We start from the raw sequence: 18451 nt of genomic DNA on the forward strand, positions 1-18451 counted from the left end.
GTTCACAGTAATTGGACGGGGTGTCATGCTAAAGAAGTCAAGAGTTCAAAGGTCAAAATGGTCATAAATGAAATGGAATAATAATTCTTCAAAATCGCCATAAATGAGCTTTTCTTGTTTTATGAAGACACCATGCAAAATATTCTGTGTCAATGCAGCATGTGGGGGTATATGTCAGTGACTAAGCTCTCTAGTTATAAATATAGTTTTTTGAAAACCTGGTTTTGTGACAATTTTGTCCCTTGTTTAAACGAGACTTTCAATAAAAGAGATATTCCATAAAACCATAAAGCGGAACATGTCCTGTAACTGTGCAAACTGCACAGTCTTATCTGGAATGATGCTTTACGCACATGAAATAAGCCCAATTATTTTGGGGAACACCTCGCTTAAAGATTCATCTTTATGGATAGAACATGAATCTATTAAGTTTTAGAAAATGTCAATTATACCGTTAAAAAATGATTGATTTTTTGGTTAACTAAAAGCTACATGCCACATATGTAACACACAATAGTTTCACCCTTGCCCACTCAGAAGCAAATTGAAAGTGGCTATGTGCAAACAGCATAAAACCAGAACAGCCTGCCAGTAACATTGTCTGTTCAGGTTTTATGCTGTTTGCTGCTCATCAGTACCTACGGGTTGGAAATTAAGCCTTTTAAGCTTGAATCTAGTAAGAAAGGTCTGTATTTTAATTTACGTATCTTAAGTGGTAAAGGGTTAAACAAAATTTTTTACAAGCGACCAGATTCCTGTGCTCTTAAGTGTTGTGATATATTCTATACTGAAATTTGAGGCAGTTCAAATGTACTGGATATGTATGTATGTATTGTTACCAAAATATTCAGGTTTGTCATTAAAATTATACATATTCATAACAAAGTGTTTTAAGTAGGTGTAGAAAAAAACAACGTATGTACTTGTATTTTGTTTGTCAAGAAGACAAGTTAATTGTGTCATTTTAATTGTGTGTTTTATTGAGAAATATATAATTAAAAATTAATTATCTGAATTGTGTTTGAAGAAATTAACCAACCAGAAAAAACAAAAACATGAACAAACAGTTTTTAGATTAAAATGTCTAACTCTTTGCTCGTCGAACACTGACCAATAGAAACTCCTGATACAGCTCAGTCTCAGCACATAATACTGACCAATGAAAACACTAGTTACAATGTTTTTCATTGTGCGATCAGAAGGCAACTGTATCTAATTCATGAACAGATGTCAACTATTGCACTCTAGTTGGTCTTTTTTGCTCGATTACACCCAAATTGTCAGCAGACTTGCTCCATTGTGTCACTGCAGGTTGTTGCTCTGTCCCGCCAAACTCTGAAGACAGGGTTATTTGTGCAACTATTACCCGCTTTGACATCATTTAAAATCATCAGGACTAACTGAATACTGCAAACATCAGTTTTGTATGGTTCATCTGACAGCTTCCTTGTAATCCTCCACTACTGTACGCAAAGTCTCGAAAGAGTTCTGAAAGTCGTCCTGAAAAAATAAATGATTCATACAATTTATGTGAAATAAGATTTTTGATAAAATTACAAGAATTTCTATCTTATAATTTATGAGTGACATATTTCTTTACTTGTCTGAAAAGAAAAACAGTAGACCAAACTGTGCTGAATTTGATAACCCTTTACCACTCATAGGCAAAGTGAAAATTGCTATTCAGGGTGCAGGATCATGAGGCTTTGTGGGTTCTGCCTTTTAACTTTAATGGATTTTAACACAACAGTTAGTGGTGCTTTATTTCAAATAACTTTGTTAAACATTTTTTCTTTAGAATTTCAACTAGTGCATGAAAGGCAGGTTTTAATGCTGTTTATGGCAATGTGAAATACATCAGAATTACTTTATTTAATAAGCCTGTGTTCTTGTTCAAAATTCGATTTGAACTACACGGTTATGTTTCACGGAACATGAAATTTTGACAACGATTTCAGACATATTCAAGGATCAATTCTTATACCTTATGACATCGGCACAAACTGCAAGAAAATCTGTCATTTATGCACTAAAGATTTTTGCAAATGTATTTCAATAACTTGATATATTTGAAAAAATAAAGTTCTTAACAATGTGATTACATTCTGTCCAGCCTATGTGTAAACCCTAGAAAACCCTGTTGATTCTGCACCCTGAATGTGCAAACAGAAAAAACCCAGAACAGCCTGCAAGTAACTCGCAGTCTGTTCAGGTTGTATGCTCCTTGCTGCTCATCAGTAACTAAGAGTTAGAAAAGAAGCCTTTAAAATTTGAATTTAGTAAGAAAGGTATTAAATGAAACTTTTTAAGGGACTACAAAAGCGTCGAAAAATGTATCAATGTGGTTAAGGGTTACTTACATAATCTTACATGTATTATTGTTTTCCTTTATTGTGTAATTTATATGTGTAAATTATATGACCTGAATTCCTGACAAGGTGAAATTCTCATTTTAAAAATTACATCATTAATAACAAACAATATCTTTCTATTGGGTGCGTTGTAACTTGACGTGTTAATACGTAAAATATCAATTTGTCAAATAACATTTTAGATGATTTTATTTTGAAGAGTCAAAAGTTGCCATCACATTGAACACTGTCCGTTTTCTCCCAGCATTAAGAGCGCAGTACAGTTATTATTAAGACCAGGAACCGTGCTTCTAAATCATTGGAAGTGGACTTAACCCTTACCCACTTAGAAGAAAAAAGTGAAAATGGCTATGTGCAAACAGCATTAAAACCAGAACTGCCTGCAACTAACTCACAGTCTGTTCAGGTTTTATGCTGTTTGCCACTCATCAGTATCTTTATAGGGTTGGACATGAAGCCTTTCAAACTTGAATATATTAAGAAAGGACTTAAATTTAATGTGATTTTCTAAAGGACTTTAAATGCGTGAATGTGCGTTTCTGAGTGGTAAAGTGTAAACTCAATACAAAGACCAGGGTCAGTATTCATGGAGCTTTTAAAGTGGTCTACAATAATTTCAAAGAACAGGGCCCTAATTCACAAACTTTTCAAGTCTTAATTACAGACTTGGACTTAAATTCCCCAAATTTAAACAAGATATGTGTGTGTCAGAAACACTATGTCCCCTTTTGCGCCGCTTTGAAGCTATATATTTGACCTTTGACCTTGAAGGATGACCTTGACCTTTCACCATTCAAAATGTGCAGCTCCATGAGATACACATGCATGCCAAATATCAAGTTGCTATATTCAATATAGCAAAAGTTATTGCAAAATGTTAAAGTTGGCGCAAACCAACAGACCAACCAACCAACAGACAGGGCAAAAACAATATGTCCCCCACTATAGTGGTGGGGGACATAAAAATAATTTTCTAGAGATATCAAATCCTGTTAAATGAAGAAGTGTTTTTGTATACTTTGCTTTATATTGAATGTGATTGTTTTATGATATGAATTATGGATAAAACAATATTTCTATTCTTAAGTCTGAGTCTATCATTAAGACTAAAAATGTTGGTGAATTCGAACCCAGGTTCTGTATTCATGACGCATTTTAATGTAATTTCTTCATTATGTTGTTACTTTAAGTGTGACTTAATGACCCAATATGTCTGTACTGCAAGATAAAGCTGAGAAAAATTCCAAATCAAGGTTTTGACTAAATTTTATTCAAGATGATTACCTGTGTGGCCCCATGTCTCCAGTACCAGTGTAGATAGGCCCCAGCATCATACATAACCTGGGCCCGTGCTATCACCCCCTCTATATACTCCACCACTGAGGAGCTGTTGGCCGCTATAGTCAGACTTGCAGAGCTTCTAGGTCCACAGCCATTGGATCCAGCTGAATAATGTGCACATTAGCCTTGTTCTGGGAAAACTGGGCTTAATGCATGTGCGTAAAGTATCCTCACAGATTAGCCTGTGCAGTCTGCACAGGCTAATAAGGGACAACACTGTCTGCCTAGACTGAGTTTTTGTTTAGAAAAAATAAAAGACGATAGTGTCTTTACGCACATGCATTAAGCCCAGTTTTCCCAAAACAAGAGTCGTGTAAATATAATAATAAAAACTTAAATGAATATGACCATGCTAAAAGGGAACATGAAATTGTTATATCAAAGCTTCGATATTTAACATTTAAATAGCCGTGTTGTATGTGTGTACTGCTTAAATTAGTTTGTAATGATTTAAAGCTGTTAATAAGTCAAATCACAGCAATCAGTTAACCTGCTGGAATTTGTTTGCGGGGTAGCCGATTTACCAGTACTTTTGCCAGTAACTTAAAACTGTCTTACTTGAATCAAAATATGATAATTTTTAGTCTACCTCTCTTCTTGCTGAGATAGCCAGCCTAGTTTTACAACTTAAGAAAATATTGCAATAATTAACCATTTTTATCCCTGCCTGTCCTTCCGTCTGTCCGTCCCTCCAACACTTTGTCCAGAGCATAACTCCAAATCTATTCAATTGATTTACTTTAAACTTAGAATAGAAACAGATGGCAACTTGGAGAAGTGCAGTGACCAAGAACCATAACTCTATCTACCTTAGTTTTTTAATTATCTCCCTTTATATAATTTCAAAGTAAATTTATGTCAGGAGCATAACTCTAAATCTACTGAAGGGATTTACTTGAAACTTAAAATATAAACAGACGGCAAGTAGGAGAAGTGCAATGACTAAGAACCATAACTCTATCTACCTTAGTTTTTTAATTATCTCCTTTTATTTAATTTCAACAAATATTATTCTACTCTTTAAAACAAATGTTCTCATACAAGCAAACAACTTTTGGCGGGGATGGCCATGTTAACATGATTCTTGTTAATTCTAGAATTTTAGTAACAGGAATATTTAAATAAATCCCCTAAAGACAGAGCAAGTTTCCAGAACATCTGTCCGTACAAAATAAAATTCCATCCTAACATGTTCATTACATAAAAACAGTATTTATAGGTGTCTTAAAGTGACATATTATTAAATGTTCTCTCTGTAAGAGATACGCAACAATTTCCTGAATTAATAATTAAAAGTGTAAAAAAGGCAATTTTATCCTTTTTTTATTGATTACTATCCATCTAAAAAACAAAATATATTTTTGATAGTAGTCTTGGTAGAGTGTTATTTCTCATGTTTACATATGTTATATCGAAATGTTTACCTGTCCAAAAATCTACAGGAAATGGGTTCCACTCCACACAGTTCAGGGCTTGTCGTATTTTGGGTTCCAGACTTCCAGAGTGCAGATGGAAGCCCCCTGTGCTATCCCCGCGTGCAACACATATACAGCCTAGGCTAGCAAACTAACGCTGGGTTAAGTTTTAATTCATTGTTTTGCTTTTAATCATTTTAAAACCAAACACATTCAGGTACAATAATGGACTTTCATAAATGCAAGGTAATGAAAACATAACATGTAACATTTAATTACTGATGTTCCTTAATTCGTCAAAAAACATGTCATTAAAGCTTGAAAGTCATCAAGTCGAATGATTGTTGAAACATTTGGTACTTATCGCTAACATTCCCTGTGCTTAGGGCCTTGACACAGATCAATCAGATATTGCAATCCACATCCCAAATGCAAGGTGAACAACATATTTGTTACTGAAATGGGTTCACTGTTAAAACAATAAATCCATTGTGAACTTTTGCTTTTTACATGTACCACTAGCATTTGACAGGAAAAACGTTTGGACTTTGACCACAATTAGTTTGGACATTCAGAACCCATCTTAGTGTTGAAATAAGAACAAATGTCAAAATAAGAAAGGATACAGCTTCTCCATTTTTCCCATATTTCCTCAGAGTTGATGACAACTTATGGAGCAGCTCATTCCAGCTAAGTTTACTGTGCATGAAAAAGATAGCAACAATCAGTTACAGGTTTGATTTGACTATGTTAGTATGTTTGTGATTAAAAATAATTAGGTCTTGGAATTTAAAGACTAAATGTCTTAATTTTATGCTTTACTGTGGTTTATATAGAAATATCATTGATTTTGATTTAAAACTGATATTTCACAAACACTGAACATTAACAGTGAAAATTATCAATAACTTTCTCTGTTTTACTTTACTGTAAAATGACGTTTTTCTTATGTCATGACATTGTAATATTATGATCATTCTCCAGCATTAAATGATCATTTGTAAGCATAAAATAAAAAGATAATGTGTTTTGATTTGTTGGAATATTGATTTTAATTCACTTATGATCATTAAAAAAATATTTTTTCTATGATCTTCACCCCTGAATTAAAATTGATAGAATCGATCTAGATCCTATAAATATCCTCTATACAATTAAAAATACATAAATATTGCATTTGGAGTGACAGAAGCTTTGGCGCAGTAATAAGCGGACACGTGGACCCAACATGCATTAAAATTATTGTGAGCTTTAAATGTTTGCTGCTTTTATACTTTGGTTTTGTTCATACTAATGTCCGAAAAAATGTCATGCCTCAGTTGATCATCTCATGTAGACCTTAATTAGATGCTACCAGGGCTCTTATTTGCTTTTAACATTTAAATATTTCTAAGATGATTAATAATTGATCAGTTTAAAAGTACATCATATTTATTAAGGAAAACATTATATGAGTCGCGTTCTGAGAAAACTGGGTATAATGAATGTGCATAAAGTGTCGTCCCAGATTAGCCTGTGTACAAGCGGAAAGTGTTATCCCTGTTTAGCCTGTGCACACTGCACAGGCTAATCTGGGACGACACTTTACGCACTTGCATTAGGGCCAGTTTTCTCAGAACACGACTCGTATGTACAAATCAGGCTTCTGAGCTTTATGAAATACTTGCCCAGACATTCATAGCTTCTTCGCAAATTTATAAGTTGTTCAAGGAAATTACGAATCATTTTTCTTTAAGAACTCCAAAATTTTTGGCTTGAAAACGGATACAATGTTATTCATTTTGGAAATATTTACTTGTTTGAATAATGTTCATAAACAAATATATGTATCAAAATATACAAATATCACAGCTAAAAACATAAAATAAGAAAAGAAATAGGACATAGCAGAGACTGAGACCTGTCATCTTTCTATCCCACAATGTCCACTTTTTATTTAATTGACATTTAGTAAAAAATCACAGAAAGTCTTTCGTAATTCTGCAGCAATCCATGTTTCACACCTTTTCATGCACTGGGCAATGTACACAAACTTGCAGAGGCTGTACAGACTGATAGATACCTGTTCATATACTGAGTGATCTGCACAAACTTGCAGTGGGTGTACAGACCGATAGATACCTGTTCATATACTAAGTGATCTGCACAAACTTGCAGAGGCTGTACAGACTGATAGATACCTGTTTATATACTGAGCAATCTGCACAAACTTGCAGCAGGGGTCGGGGCTGATATATACCTGTTCATATACTGAGTGATCTGCACAAACTTGCAGCAGGGGTCGGGGCTGATAGATACCTGTTCATATACTGAGCAATCTGCACAAACTTGCAGCAGGGGTCGGGGCTGATATATACCTGTTCATATACTGAGTGAACTGCACAAACTTGCAGCAGGGGTCGGGTCTGATATATACCTGTTCATATACTGAGTGATCTGCACAAACTTGCAGCAGGGGTCGGGGCTGATAGATACCTGTTCATATACTGAGCAATCTGCACAAACTTGCAGCAGGGGTCGGGGTTGATAGATACCTGTTCATATACTGAGTGAACTGCACAAACTTGCAGCAGGGGTCGGGGCTGATATATACCTGTTCATATACTGAGTGATTTGCACAAACTTGCAGCAGGGGTCGGGGCTGATGGATACCTGTTCATATACTGAGCAATCTGCACAAACTTGCAGCAGGGGTCGGGGTTGATAGATACCTGTTCATATACTGAGTGAACTGCACAAACTTGCAGCAGGGGTCGGGGCTGATGGATACCTGTTCATATACTGAGTGATCTGCACAAGCTTGCAGCAGGGGTCGGGGTTGATAGATACCTGTTCATATACTGAGTAATCTGCACAAACTTGCAGCAGGGGTCGGGCTGATAGATACCTGTTCATATACTGAGTGATCTGCACAAACTTGCAGCGGGGGTTGGGGCTGATTGATACCTGTTCATATACTGAGTGATCTGCACAAACTTGCAGCGGGGGTTGGGGCTGATAGATACCTGTTCATATACTGAGCAATCTGCACAAACTTGCAGCGGGGGTTGGGGCTGATTGATACCTGTTCATATACTGAGTGATCTGCACAAACTTGCAGCAGGGGTCGGGCTGATAGATACCAGTTCATATACTGAGTGATCTGCACAAACTTGCAGCAGGGGTCGGGCTGATAGATACCTGTTCATTTACTGAGTGATCTGCACAAACTTGCAGCAGGGGTCGGGCTGATAGATACCTGTTCATATACTGAGCAATCTGCACAAACTTGCAGCGGGGGTTGGGGCTGATAGATACCTGTTCATATACTGAGTGATCTGCACAAACTTGCAGCAGGGGTTGGGGCTGATCGATACCTGTTCATATACTGAGTGATCTGCACAAACTTGCAGCGGGGGTTGGGGCTGATTGATACCTGTTCATATACTGAGTGATCTGCACAAACTTGCAGCGGGGGTTGGGGCTGATAGATACCTGTTCATATACTGAGCAATCTGCACAAACTTGCAGCGGGGGTTGGGGCTGATTGATACCTGTTCATATACTGAGTGATCTGCACAAACTTGCAGCAGGGGTCGGGCTGATAGATACCAGTTCATATACTGAGTGATCTGCACAAACTTGCAGCAGGGGTCGGGCTGATAGATACCTGTTCATTTACTGAGTGATCTGCACAAACTTGCAGCAGGGGTCGGGCTGATAGATACCTGTTCATATACTGAGCAATCTGCACAAACTTGCAGCGGGGGTTGGGGCTGATAGATACCTGTTCATATACTGAGCAAACTGCACAAACTTGCAGCAGGGGTTGGGGCTGATTGATACCTGTTCATATACTGAGCAATCTGCACAAACTTGCAGCAGGGGTCGGGCTGATAGATACCAGTTCATATACTGAGTGATCTGCACAAACTTGCAGCAGGGGTCGGGGCTGATATATACCAGTTCATATACTGAGTGATCTGCACAAACTTGCAGCAGGGGTTGGGGCTGATAGATACCTGTTCATATACTGAGCAATCTGCACAAACTTGCAGCAGGGGTCGGGGCTGATAGATACCTGTTCATATACTGAGTAATCTGCACAAACTTGCAGCAGGGGTCGGGGCTGATAGATACCTGTTCATATACTGAGTAATCTGCACAAACTTGCAGCAGGGGTCGGGGCTGATAGATACCTGTTCATATACTGAGCAATCTGCACAAACTTGCAGCGGGGGTTGGGGCTGATAGATACCTGTTCATATACTGAGTGAACTGCACAAACTTGCAGCGGGGGTCGGGCTGATAGATACCTGTTCATATACTGAGCAATCTGCACAAACTTGCATCGTGGGTCGGGGCTGATGGATCTCATCATCTCCCAGGGCTCCATGCCCAGACTGAATTTGCTGCAAAGTAACAGTGATAGCATGGGGCATCTTGCTGCAAAGTAACAGTTATATTCCCAAAAAATACAAATTGTGTTAATCGGTACAACTGCACAGAAATAATTCCCGTATTATGCTACTCGCTAGTTTTCCAATTCCATATTACCATACTAGCCGGACTACTTTTAATGACGTCACTTTGAATGCAGAAAATTTATGAGAGCATTCTTGGTTAATTATGAACGCTTTAACTCATTTTTTAACTTAAATGATTCCAAGTTGTATATAATAAAAGGAATATTATGCAAGTCAATTGTTACATGTGTTTGTATCAGTCTTGTGGCTTACGCTATTTCGTATCACACTTGAGGCTCCGCCTCTCGTGAGATTAGTCATCACACAAGCCGCTGGCCTGATACAAACTCTTGGAACAATTGACCAGCGTATTATTCCATATGTATCTGCTTAAAATTGCTTAGATACAATACTTGAGTATTGTACTGGCTCTGAGAAAATATGTAAAGGTTCTCTCAGCACTCACATCATAATTTTCCATCTTTAATCCAGTAAAAACCTGTTTGCCTATCAATAATTTGTGTATACAATATAACAAATATGCAAACATGTAGCTCACATTTTTTTACTGGTAATGTCAGATTAGTAATTACAGAAATTAAACAAGTAAATGAAGTAAAAGAAAACTTGTGCACACAAATATACCATTTATAGTTTCAAGGATTTCGGTACATTTCCAAAATGTTACCTCTTAGTTTTAATAGAGTCTGTGGGTAGAAATATGCCTGTCAAGTGGCTTGCTATGGCCTCATTGAGATTGGCAAAGGAGACGCTTTCATTCTTGGCCTGTTTCTGAACTCGTTGCAACACATCGTCATTCTGTGTTAGCACCACACAATCTGTGCATCTGCAGAAAAAGTCATGAATTGTACCCCAATAGAACTAGCACACTGCAAAATGGAACTTAATTAATTTGGTCACAAAAGTAAGAAATAACCTTGTATATTGTAACATGTAACAAGCTGTCATACGGTAATCATGTCATAGAAATTCTAAGTAAGCATGTTTAAACATTAGATATAAAATTGCACATGCACAGTTTGACATCATTAGGAACCATGCATATAATCTGAATCTTGCACTTTGGAAAATGTAAAAGAACTTCATTCATCAAGTTTGCATGTAACAAAAAAATGAAATCACAAACTGATAGAGGAATACGCAAACAAATGTCCATGGAAATTCGAGTAAACAAATGTCCATGGAAATTCGAGTAAACAAATGTCCATGGAAATTCGAGTAAACAAATGTCCATGGAAATTCGAGTAAACAAATGCCCATGGAAATTCGAGTAAACAAATATCCATGGAAATTCGAGTTAACAAATGTCCATGGTAATTCGAGTAAACAAATGTCCATGGTAAATCCACTGTACTCCTCTCTACTTTGATGTGAGGAGTTTAACTACTATCTACCATTTATGATATTGAAAAAGGAAAGTTAAAGACTACCAATAAAGGATTCTTTTGTACTTTAGAGCTAAATGGATACACTGCTAGACCGGGTAGACAATATATGAAAATGGGTTTAATGCCAATATTAGTCAGTGTAGCTCTTGACCAGCTTGCACATTTGCACAGTCTGGCCTGGAGCTATGCTGTCCGCTTATGAGACCACTAAACCTTGCGTACCTCTGTAGCTGACATGGTAGACCCTGACCAAACTGTGCACATGCGCAGGCAGGCTGAGCTGGTGCTATGCTGGCTTCATATGGCATAAGACTTATTTTGCATGATCATGATGCTAATATGCTAGAGGATTGTTATTATATTGGAGAGGAAAGGTAGATTACTGTAGATTGAATTATTGTTTCAACTACTTTTTAGGCCTTTTTTTTGGAAAGCCGAAAAAAATCTCTGAAATAATTCAGCACTATTGAAATGCAAGGGATGCTCATAAAGTGAAGTACATCAGTACATTTATAATCATTTTATACCATTTTGTTTATAGGAGCTCCAAATAATTTTGTATATATAAGCATTCTCAAGATTGTCCCAAATGACACAAAGTACTGGTTCAACCCAGAAAACAAACACCAGAGTGTCTCAATTCACCTTAAGATTTTGATGCAAATGAGCTTAAACAAATAATATTCACTTCCATTCAATACCTTTGCAGAGTGGCCAAAGCCCTAACCACCCCTAAATACACCTTTAAAGTTTGATGCAAACGTGTTTAAATAAACAAATGTAACTTGCATTCATTACCTCTGTAGAGTGGCCAGTGTCAGAAGGCTGTTGAAATGCTGCAGAGGGCTTTCTCCGCTGGCGTGGGGTGCCATGGCACATGACATGAGGTGCGCCAAAGGATACTCCTCCCTCAGAGTCTCTGCCACACGGGAACCGAACCCTGAACCAGTACCCCCACTGAGACTGTGCAGCAGGACAATGCCTGTGAATGTGTCACACCTGCAGCCCATACAGCATATGTGAGAACTGAATATAGCATATGTGCAAAGAGTATACAGCATATGTGTGAACTGTGTTCTGCTTGTGTACCAACTGTATACAGCATATAGTGTGTCAACTTCATACAGCTTGTGTATCAGCTGCATTCAGCATATGTGTGAGCTGTATATAGCAGGTATATGTGTGAGCTGTATATAGCAGGTATATGTGTGAGCTGTATATAGCAGGTATATGAACTAAATGCAGAATATGTGTGAACTGTGTACAACATGTGCATGAACTGCATACTGCTTTTGTATAAACAGTATACAGCGTATGGGTGAAATGTATACAGCATAGACGTGAACAGTATACAACAAATGTTTTAACTGTATACAGCATATAGGTTAACTGTTTACAAAATAAGTGTGAACTGCATACTGCATTGCACCTGAGTTGTTTTATGGTCTCCTGCGGTAAGAAGCCAGTACACTTCTCACAGAAAGCCATTGTCCACTTGTGTCAAGTGATTTAGAGGCAATCATTTCAAGGTGCGAAAAAGTAAACACTTAAATTATTCTGCTTTGTTTTCTTTCACCTCTATGGTCAAAGCGTCTATTGTGTGGTTTAATAATCTGATCGCGGTAACTGCCTCTAATATAATGAATGCAACCCATTGTGAAAAAACAACAAATAGGCTATTTAGAAGGTTAGTTTTAGTTATATTATATTTAGCTGTCTGCTATATTGCAATGTCCAATATATCGCGAATCAGCTGTGTACCCCATTTGTTCACCAACTTCAATTTTCTGTGTAATCCAAAATTCATAAATCCAGTTTGGTCAAGGTAAACTCGAGATGAAGAGCAAAAATTAATACGAAATAATTGCTAATCACTTTCTTGCTGATATGGCTGGAAAGTGAGCAGAATTTAAACAATTAATACAGGTAATAGATGGTATAAAAAGGTGAAAAATACTTGTCTGGGCATGGACGTTGCCATCTTGTTAGTCACATAATATCCTCTGTGAGTCATGTGCAATTCTCACATTTAGCCTATTTAAATTTTATCAAATGGTTAAAATATTAAAATAAAAGAAAATGTCTTGGTTTTCGTAGATTTTTTTTTTACCAACTCAAACTTTTCCAGGGTTATCTGATTGACCAGTACTATATGTACATATTTAACTGACAATTGCCCAACTTGAATCAGTGGTATGGGGAAACTGGTTGTAGAAATAATTTCATGACCAATATCTGGCCAAGTTATGCGACCGGGTCATGGATCAAAATCGCCATCCTTTGATTTGTAGTCCAACTCTACCAAATGAGCAAGCCCGTCCCACCTGTACATTATTGATTTTTTCCACATGTGATCATAGACAGATAAATATTTTCACTCATGGCTGTGTCACTCATAAAAATATTAATTTCTCTGATCATTCATCCATTTCTATAATCAACTGTGTCGTGTTCTGAGAAAACTTGGCATAATGCCTGTGCGTAAAGTGTCGTCCCAGATTAGCCTGTGCAATCCGCACAGGCTCATCAGGAACGACACTTTCCGTTTTGATGGTATTTTTACTTTCAAGGAAGTCCCTTTCAATTGAAAATCTAGTTTAAGCGGAAAGAAAGTGTTGTCCCTGATTAGGCTGTGCGAACTGCACAGGCTAATCTGGGACAACACTTTACTCACATGCATAATGCCCAGTTTTCTCAGAACGCGACTCAAATGTCCTTTTCTCACACCTACTTTTCCACCTGTTTCCTGACATTCTCACACATATTTTTCCACCTGTTTCCTGACATTCTCACACCTACTTTTCCACCTGTTTCCTGACAGCCTCCAGTGTGATCTCCAGCAGGTGATCATCCCCAAGCTTCTGCACTCCATGATAACCTGCAATCAATCAAAACACTCAAAGTTATATGTTTAAGCATGATTTTAAAATGAAGTTTTATATATAAAAAAGCTTTGTTTAGTGTATTAAATTTGTCAATCAAATCAGATAAGCTTTAACCTATTTTTCAAGGTTAAAATTTCAAGGCAATGTTTAAAAAGAAAGTCCCTTGCAAGCATTTCTGATTATCCACATGATTTAAAGCAGTGGGCAAGAACTCTCAAGAACATGGAATTCTACCAAGTATACAAAATATTGTATTAATTAAATCAAGACTTTTACATGACAAACTGTGAAAGAACATGTTTATCATAACGTAAAACCTGAATTTAACACCCAATGTGATTGAATTAGCTGTACTTTCACAATGATGAATACAGCAAAAATGCAAAGTGCCGTAAAATGATTATTGATGCCATTGTGTTGTTTATGATATCATGGCATCATGATTATGTTTCATTGTATTTTTTGTTGCTTTTATATGATTTATTGTAAAAATAAATGCAGCAAATGTTGGAATAAAGTTTATTTGCCATACAGGAAGAAGTCCATGACTCAGCACAGCTTTTAGTTCTAGCTTTAAGCTTTGAGATTTTTCTGTGGTTAATAAGGAAATACTAGTGATTAAATCCTGATAATTTACTCTTTAAAAAGAGAAAACTAATGTGAAAATTATTGATGATTTTCACTGTTTTATGCAGAAATGATTTGGCATCATGACATCATTATTTCAGCAAAGTCTCCATTTGAACTCTTTTCTCATTTAAATAAACTTCTAAACAAGCATCCAAAAAAACGAACTTTGTTGGTTTTGGGTAAATATAGATTTTTATTCACTCATGATCATAACAAACAAATCCCTGATCACTTGTGAATTACAATTGTTAATCTACCAAAACCAACATATATCATGTGTATCTTTATTCAACACTGACCTAGCTTTCTCTATAAATTTGACCTACCAAGAGCCCAGTTTGTCCCACGTCCACGTTTTCCAGAAACCACACACTGCTCTCTATAATTAAAAAACATCTTCATTTTTACACTTGTATAGACTATTTTATGGCTAAATTTATCACATAAATAAATATATTATGTGTGTTCATCTCACAAATTAAATAACTTTTGACAAACTTCATTTAATCATCATAATCTGTTGTGAGTTTTTTTCATCTAAAAAAAATGAACATGTATATATAAACAGAGCTGTAATACACCATAAATGGCTTCTTATTACATCCATGTATAAACATATTATGCCTTTAATTAATCAATTACATTGTCATGATTCTTTTTATGATGTGCAATAACAGTTACATGTATGTGCCCCTGTATGTCATATAACATTTTATTTAAGCAGTAAAATTCTGGGGGTTAAATAAGGTTATCAATTGATACAAAATCCCACCCAAAAAATGAATATAGTATTTTCAACTTTTGTTTTTTAGGCAACCAAAAAATAACACTTAAAATAAAAACTCTTGTAAGTGGATATATTACCATAGTTACTTACAGGTATGGCAAGCCTTTTGTAATTTTCCTAACCACTTTAGGTTCACTGTCAACAGCCACTGCTCGAAGACGTTGTTCATTGTCAACAAAGCTGTAACTGAAAAAATAAATAACTGGACATTCAAATCATTTCCCTCTCATGATAATTCTAGCATTGTTTTGTCTTAAAAAATAGTATTCCTGTTTTCATATAAATTTTGGCATAAAAGTAGTTAAAAAAATACTTAAAATGTTTGTGACAAAATATGGAAGTTCATAATTATTATAAAGGGAACTGATTTTGTTCAATACCATTGTTGTTGTTTTTATAAGAAATCGAACAAAAAGTAAGTGGAAAATTTAGTTTGCAATATATCTTTTGAAACATGCACGACAAAATTTCATCGCATGTTATATAAAATTATCCACCACATCATTGCCATCACTCCTCCAGATAATCTCCTTTTTCTTGTCGACGGCCGATCCCGACTAAGCAGTAACCATTGTTTTAGACTTTAGACACAAACAAACTTCAAAACACTCTTATAAATTCTCATTCCGGCAAAGATCAATAATACAATGGAATTTACTACTTCCCCACATACATGAGGCAGCCAAAGTAGAAGTTTTCAAAAACCTTACTCCTGTGGATTTCATTGACCCCCTTATCCACCTGTAAACACTAAAAATGTAAATAATTTTAAACTAACACCCAATTGAGCACCTTTTGTACAGTTCTCACCCATTAACCAATAGGCGCTGGCACAAAATCTTCTTTTTAGAAGGAGTGCTGCATCAGAAGAAGAAGAAGATCTGGGAAACATTGGTCTGAATTATATGGCTGCCGAAAGATCAATTTTGTGGTATTTGTGCTTATATATGTTTTTATTGTAACTTCAAATCAAAACAATAAGTATGTACATGTACATAAATTAATATATAACTTAAACAGGACAAAAAACGTAACTCATTAATGGAGTATTCATCCATGTACACTGGAATTGCATGATTCAAAACAAAATTACACTTATCGTTAAAGTACCTCTTCTCGAACCTCACCTCTTTTTGAACCCTTCATTTGTTTACATTTTATGCGCATGCACGCACGCGCACTACGTCACCCTTTTTTGTGTATTAGTAATTTGTTTACGCCGACTCGTGCATAGCTGCAAATCGACGAAAATGCATCAAAAACAGATAGAATAAGTAGATTAATCATAAAACACGTAAAAATCATTGTATTTCTTAATACTTTTTACATTTATAAGGATTTTCCTTAAAAAAACTATAAAAACATGGTCTAATTTTTGTTCTCAACTTTGCTTGACAGTTAATTTACACATTTCGGCTAGATACAAGAAGATACAAGAATCTTTATTTAACGTCGGATGTGAATAACAATAAACATTAGTTCATGAGCTATTTCCCAACAAAACAATTGTATATATATATATAACAAGTGTATATTGAGCTGAAAGAAAGAAAGATTAAGCATATTATATAAGCATTTATAGTACAAGAACATATTTAAAGCATATTAAAACACAAAATTAAGTAAAAATGTTCATTAAAAGCATAATATTTTGTAAGTTACACACAAATACGACAAAGGGAAATATACCTTAAAACTATATTTAAGCTGTTTTTGCATAGTTCATAGTTAAAGCATATGTTATACACTTTTAAGTTGTACAAACAAAGCATTGCAGACCTATATTAAAATTTAAGATATTAAAACAAGTATAGCACACAATTCATGTTTAAAAGCATATACAACCACATGCACAATAACTACATAGTACAACAAATAAATAACACATATATACACATGTATACATGTTTATAACATTTTAAAACACACAAGAAGCACACATACAATTATACAGTGAAGAGTAACCAATGAGAAAAAAAAAAGAAAAAAAAAGAAAGAAAAAAAGGGAGTATAAAAAAGCATATTTAAGCACATGAAAAACAACTACATAGCACATATATACACATATATACATGTTTATTTTTTAATTTTTATTTTTTATTTTTTTTTAAAAACACAAGAAACTCATATACACTATATACAAGGAGAATAAACAAGGGGTTAAATGACAGATAAATAAATAATATAAGCAGGACAGCAAAAACAAGCAAGCAAGCAAAAAATGTGAGAAGCAGGTTACTCACACATGGCGCATTTATATTTTGAACCTGTCCAGGTGCGGATCAGCCGTACAAAGTCTTTATATTTGTCGACTGTGCGAATGTCCTCTGGTAGGCTGTTCCACACCTGTACAGCCTCAAAACGAAAGGAATTTTTGCTGCTGCAATAAATCACGTGAAAACATGTGACTTATTTATTTTAAATGTTATACACTGAAGGGTTCGAAAGGAGGTATCCGTTGTTTGGGCGGCATTGGTAGTTTTACATGATATGGTGGTGCTGGAAACATGAAAAAATCTGTTTTCAAAAGAGGATTTACATAGCAATTACAGTTGCCAGCCATGAAAAAACAAGTTAATAAATTTTATCAAATAAAGTACTTATAAATATGTTTCACTATTTTCAATATTATATTTGAGTCAAATTGACGTGTCAAAAATTAAGAGGTTTGAAAGATGGTTCGTCCATGATACATTCCCTCTTATTTTCAACTTTCAAGATTATTTTCTAAATATTTGTAATTGATACCACTTGTGCAGGCTTGTGAACAATATATATCAAACATTTTATATGATTACATATTGATATAAAATTTAATAATAATACATTCAAATATGTTTATATGTTTCCAAGGAAACGCCCGAATAAAATAAATATCCGAATACCATGCAATTACATTCTCACCTATTTTTCACCTCTTCATCTTTGATAATTTTCTTCCAAAGTGCTTGACCAACTTGATTACCACACTGGCCTATCTGTACAAATACTGTCGACATTGTTAGATTTCTTTGAACTTAATATACGATAAAACATTTTAATATTTGAACTTTAAACCATGGGCGCAACCATTTTGAATAAAGGATCAGTAGTTAAAACAACTCCTAAAAATGTGAACTTCGTATATATTACACACTATTTCAAATAATATATGTTTATAATAAAAT

The 18451-nt window shown here is 35.4% G+C and overlaps 1 protein-coding gene across 1 annotated transcript; it reads right to left on the minus strand.

The window, feature by feature from the left end:
• Positions 1-923: 923 nt before the first annotated feature.
• Positions 924-18379, minus strand: LOC127841340 (tubulin delta chain-like). Its single transcript, XM_052370073.1, has 11 exons — positions 18189-18379; positions 15375-15470; positions 14824-14876; positions 13782-13860; positions 11781-11981; positions 10262-10420; positions 9424-9519; positions 5755-5827; positions 5138-5279; positions 3657-3817; positions 924-1500 (listed from the first exon to the last, which is right to left on the minus strand). The coding sequence occupies exons 1-11, from the start codon at positions 18281-18283 to the stop codon at positions 1432-1434; spliced, it is 1224 nt and encodes a 407-aa protein (XP_052226033.1). The 5' UTR covers positions 18284-18379; the 3' UTR covers positions 924-1431.
• Positions 18380-18451: the final 72 nt, after the last annotated feature.

Source organism: Dreissena polymorpha, chromosome 8, assembly GCF_020536995.1.
Source record: "Dreissena polymorpha isolate Duluth1 chromosome 8, UMN_Dpol_1.0, whole genome shotgun sequence".
In the NCBI taxonomy this organism is placed as follows: domain Eukaryota; kingdom Metazoa; phylum Mollusca; class Bivalvia; order Myida; family Dreissenidae; genus Dreissena; species Dreissena polymorpha.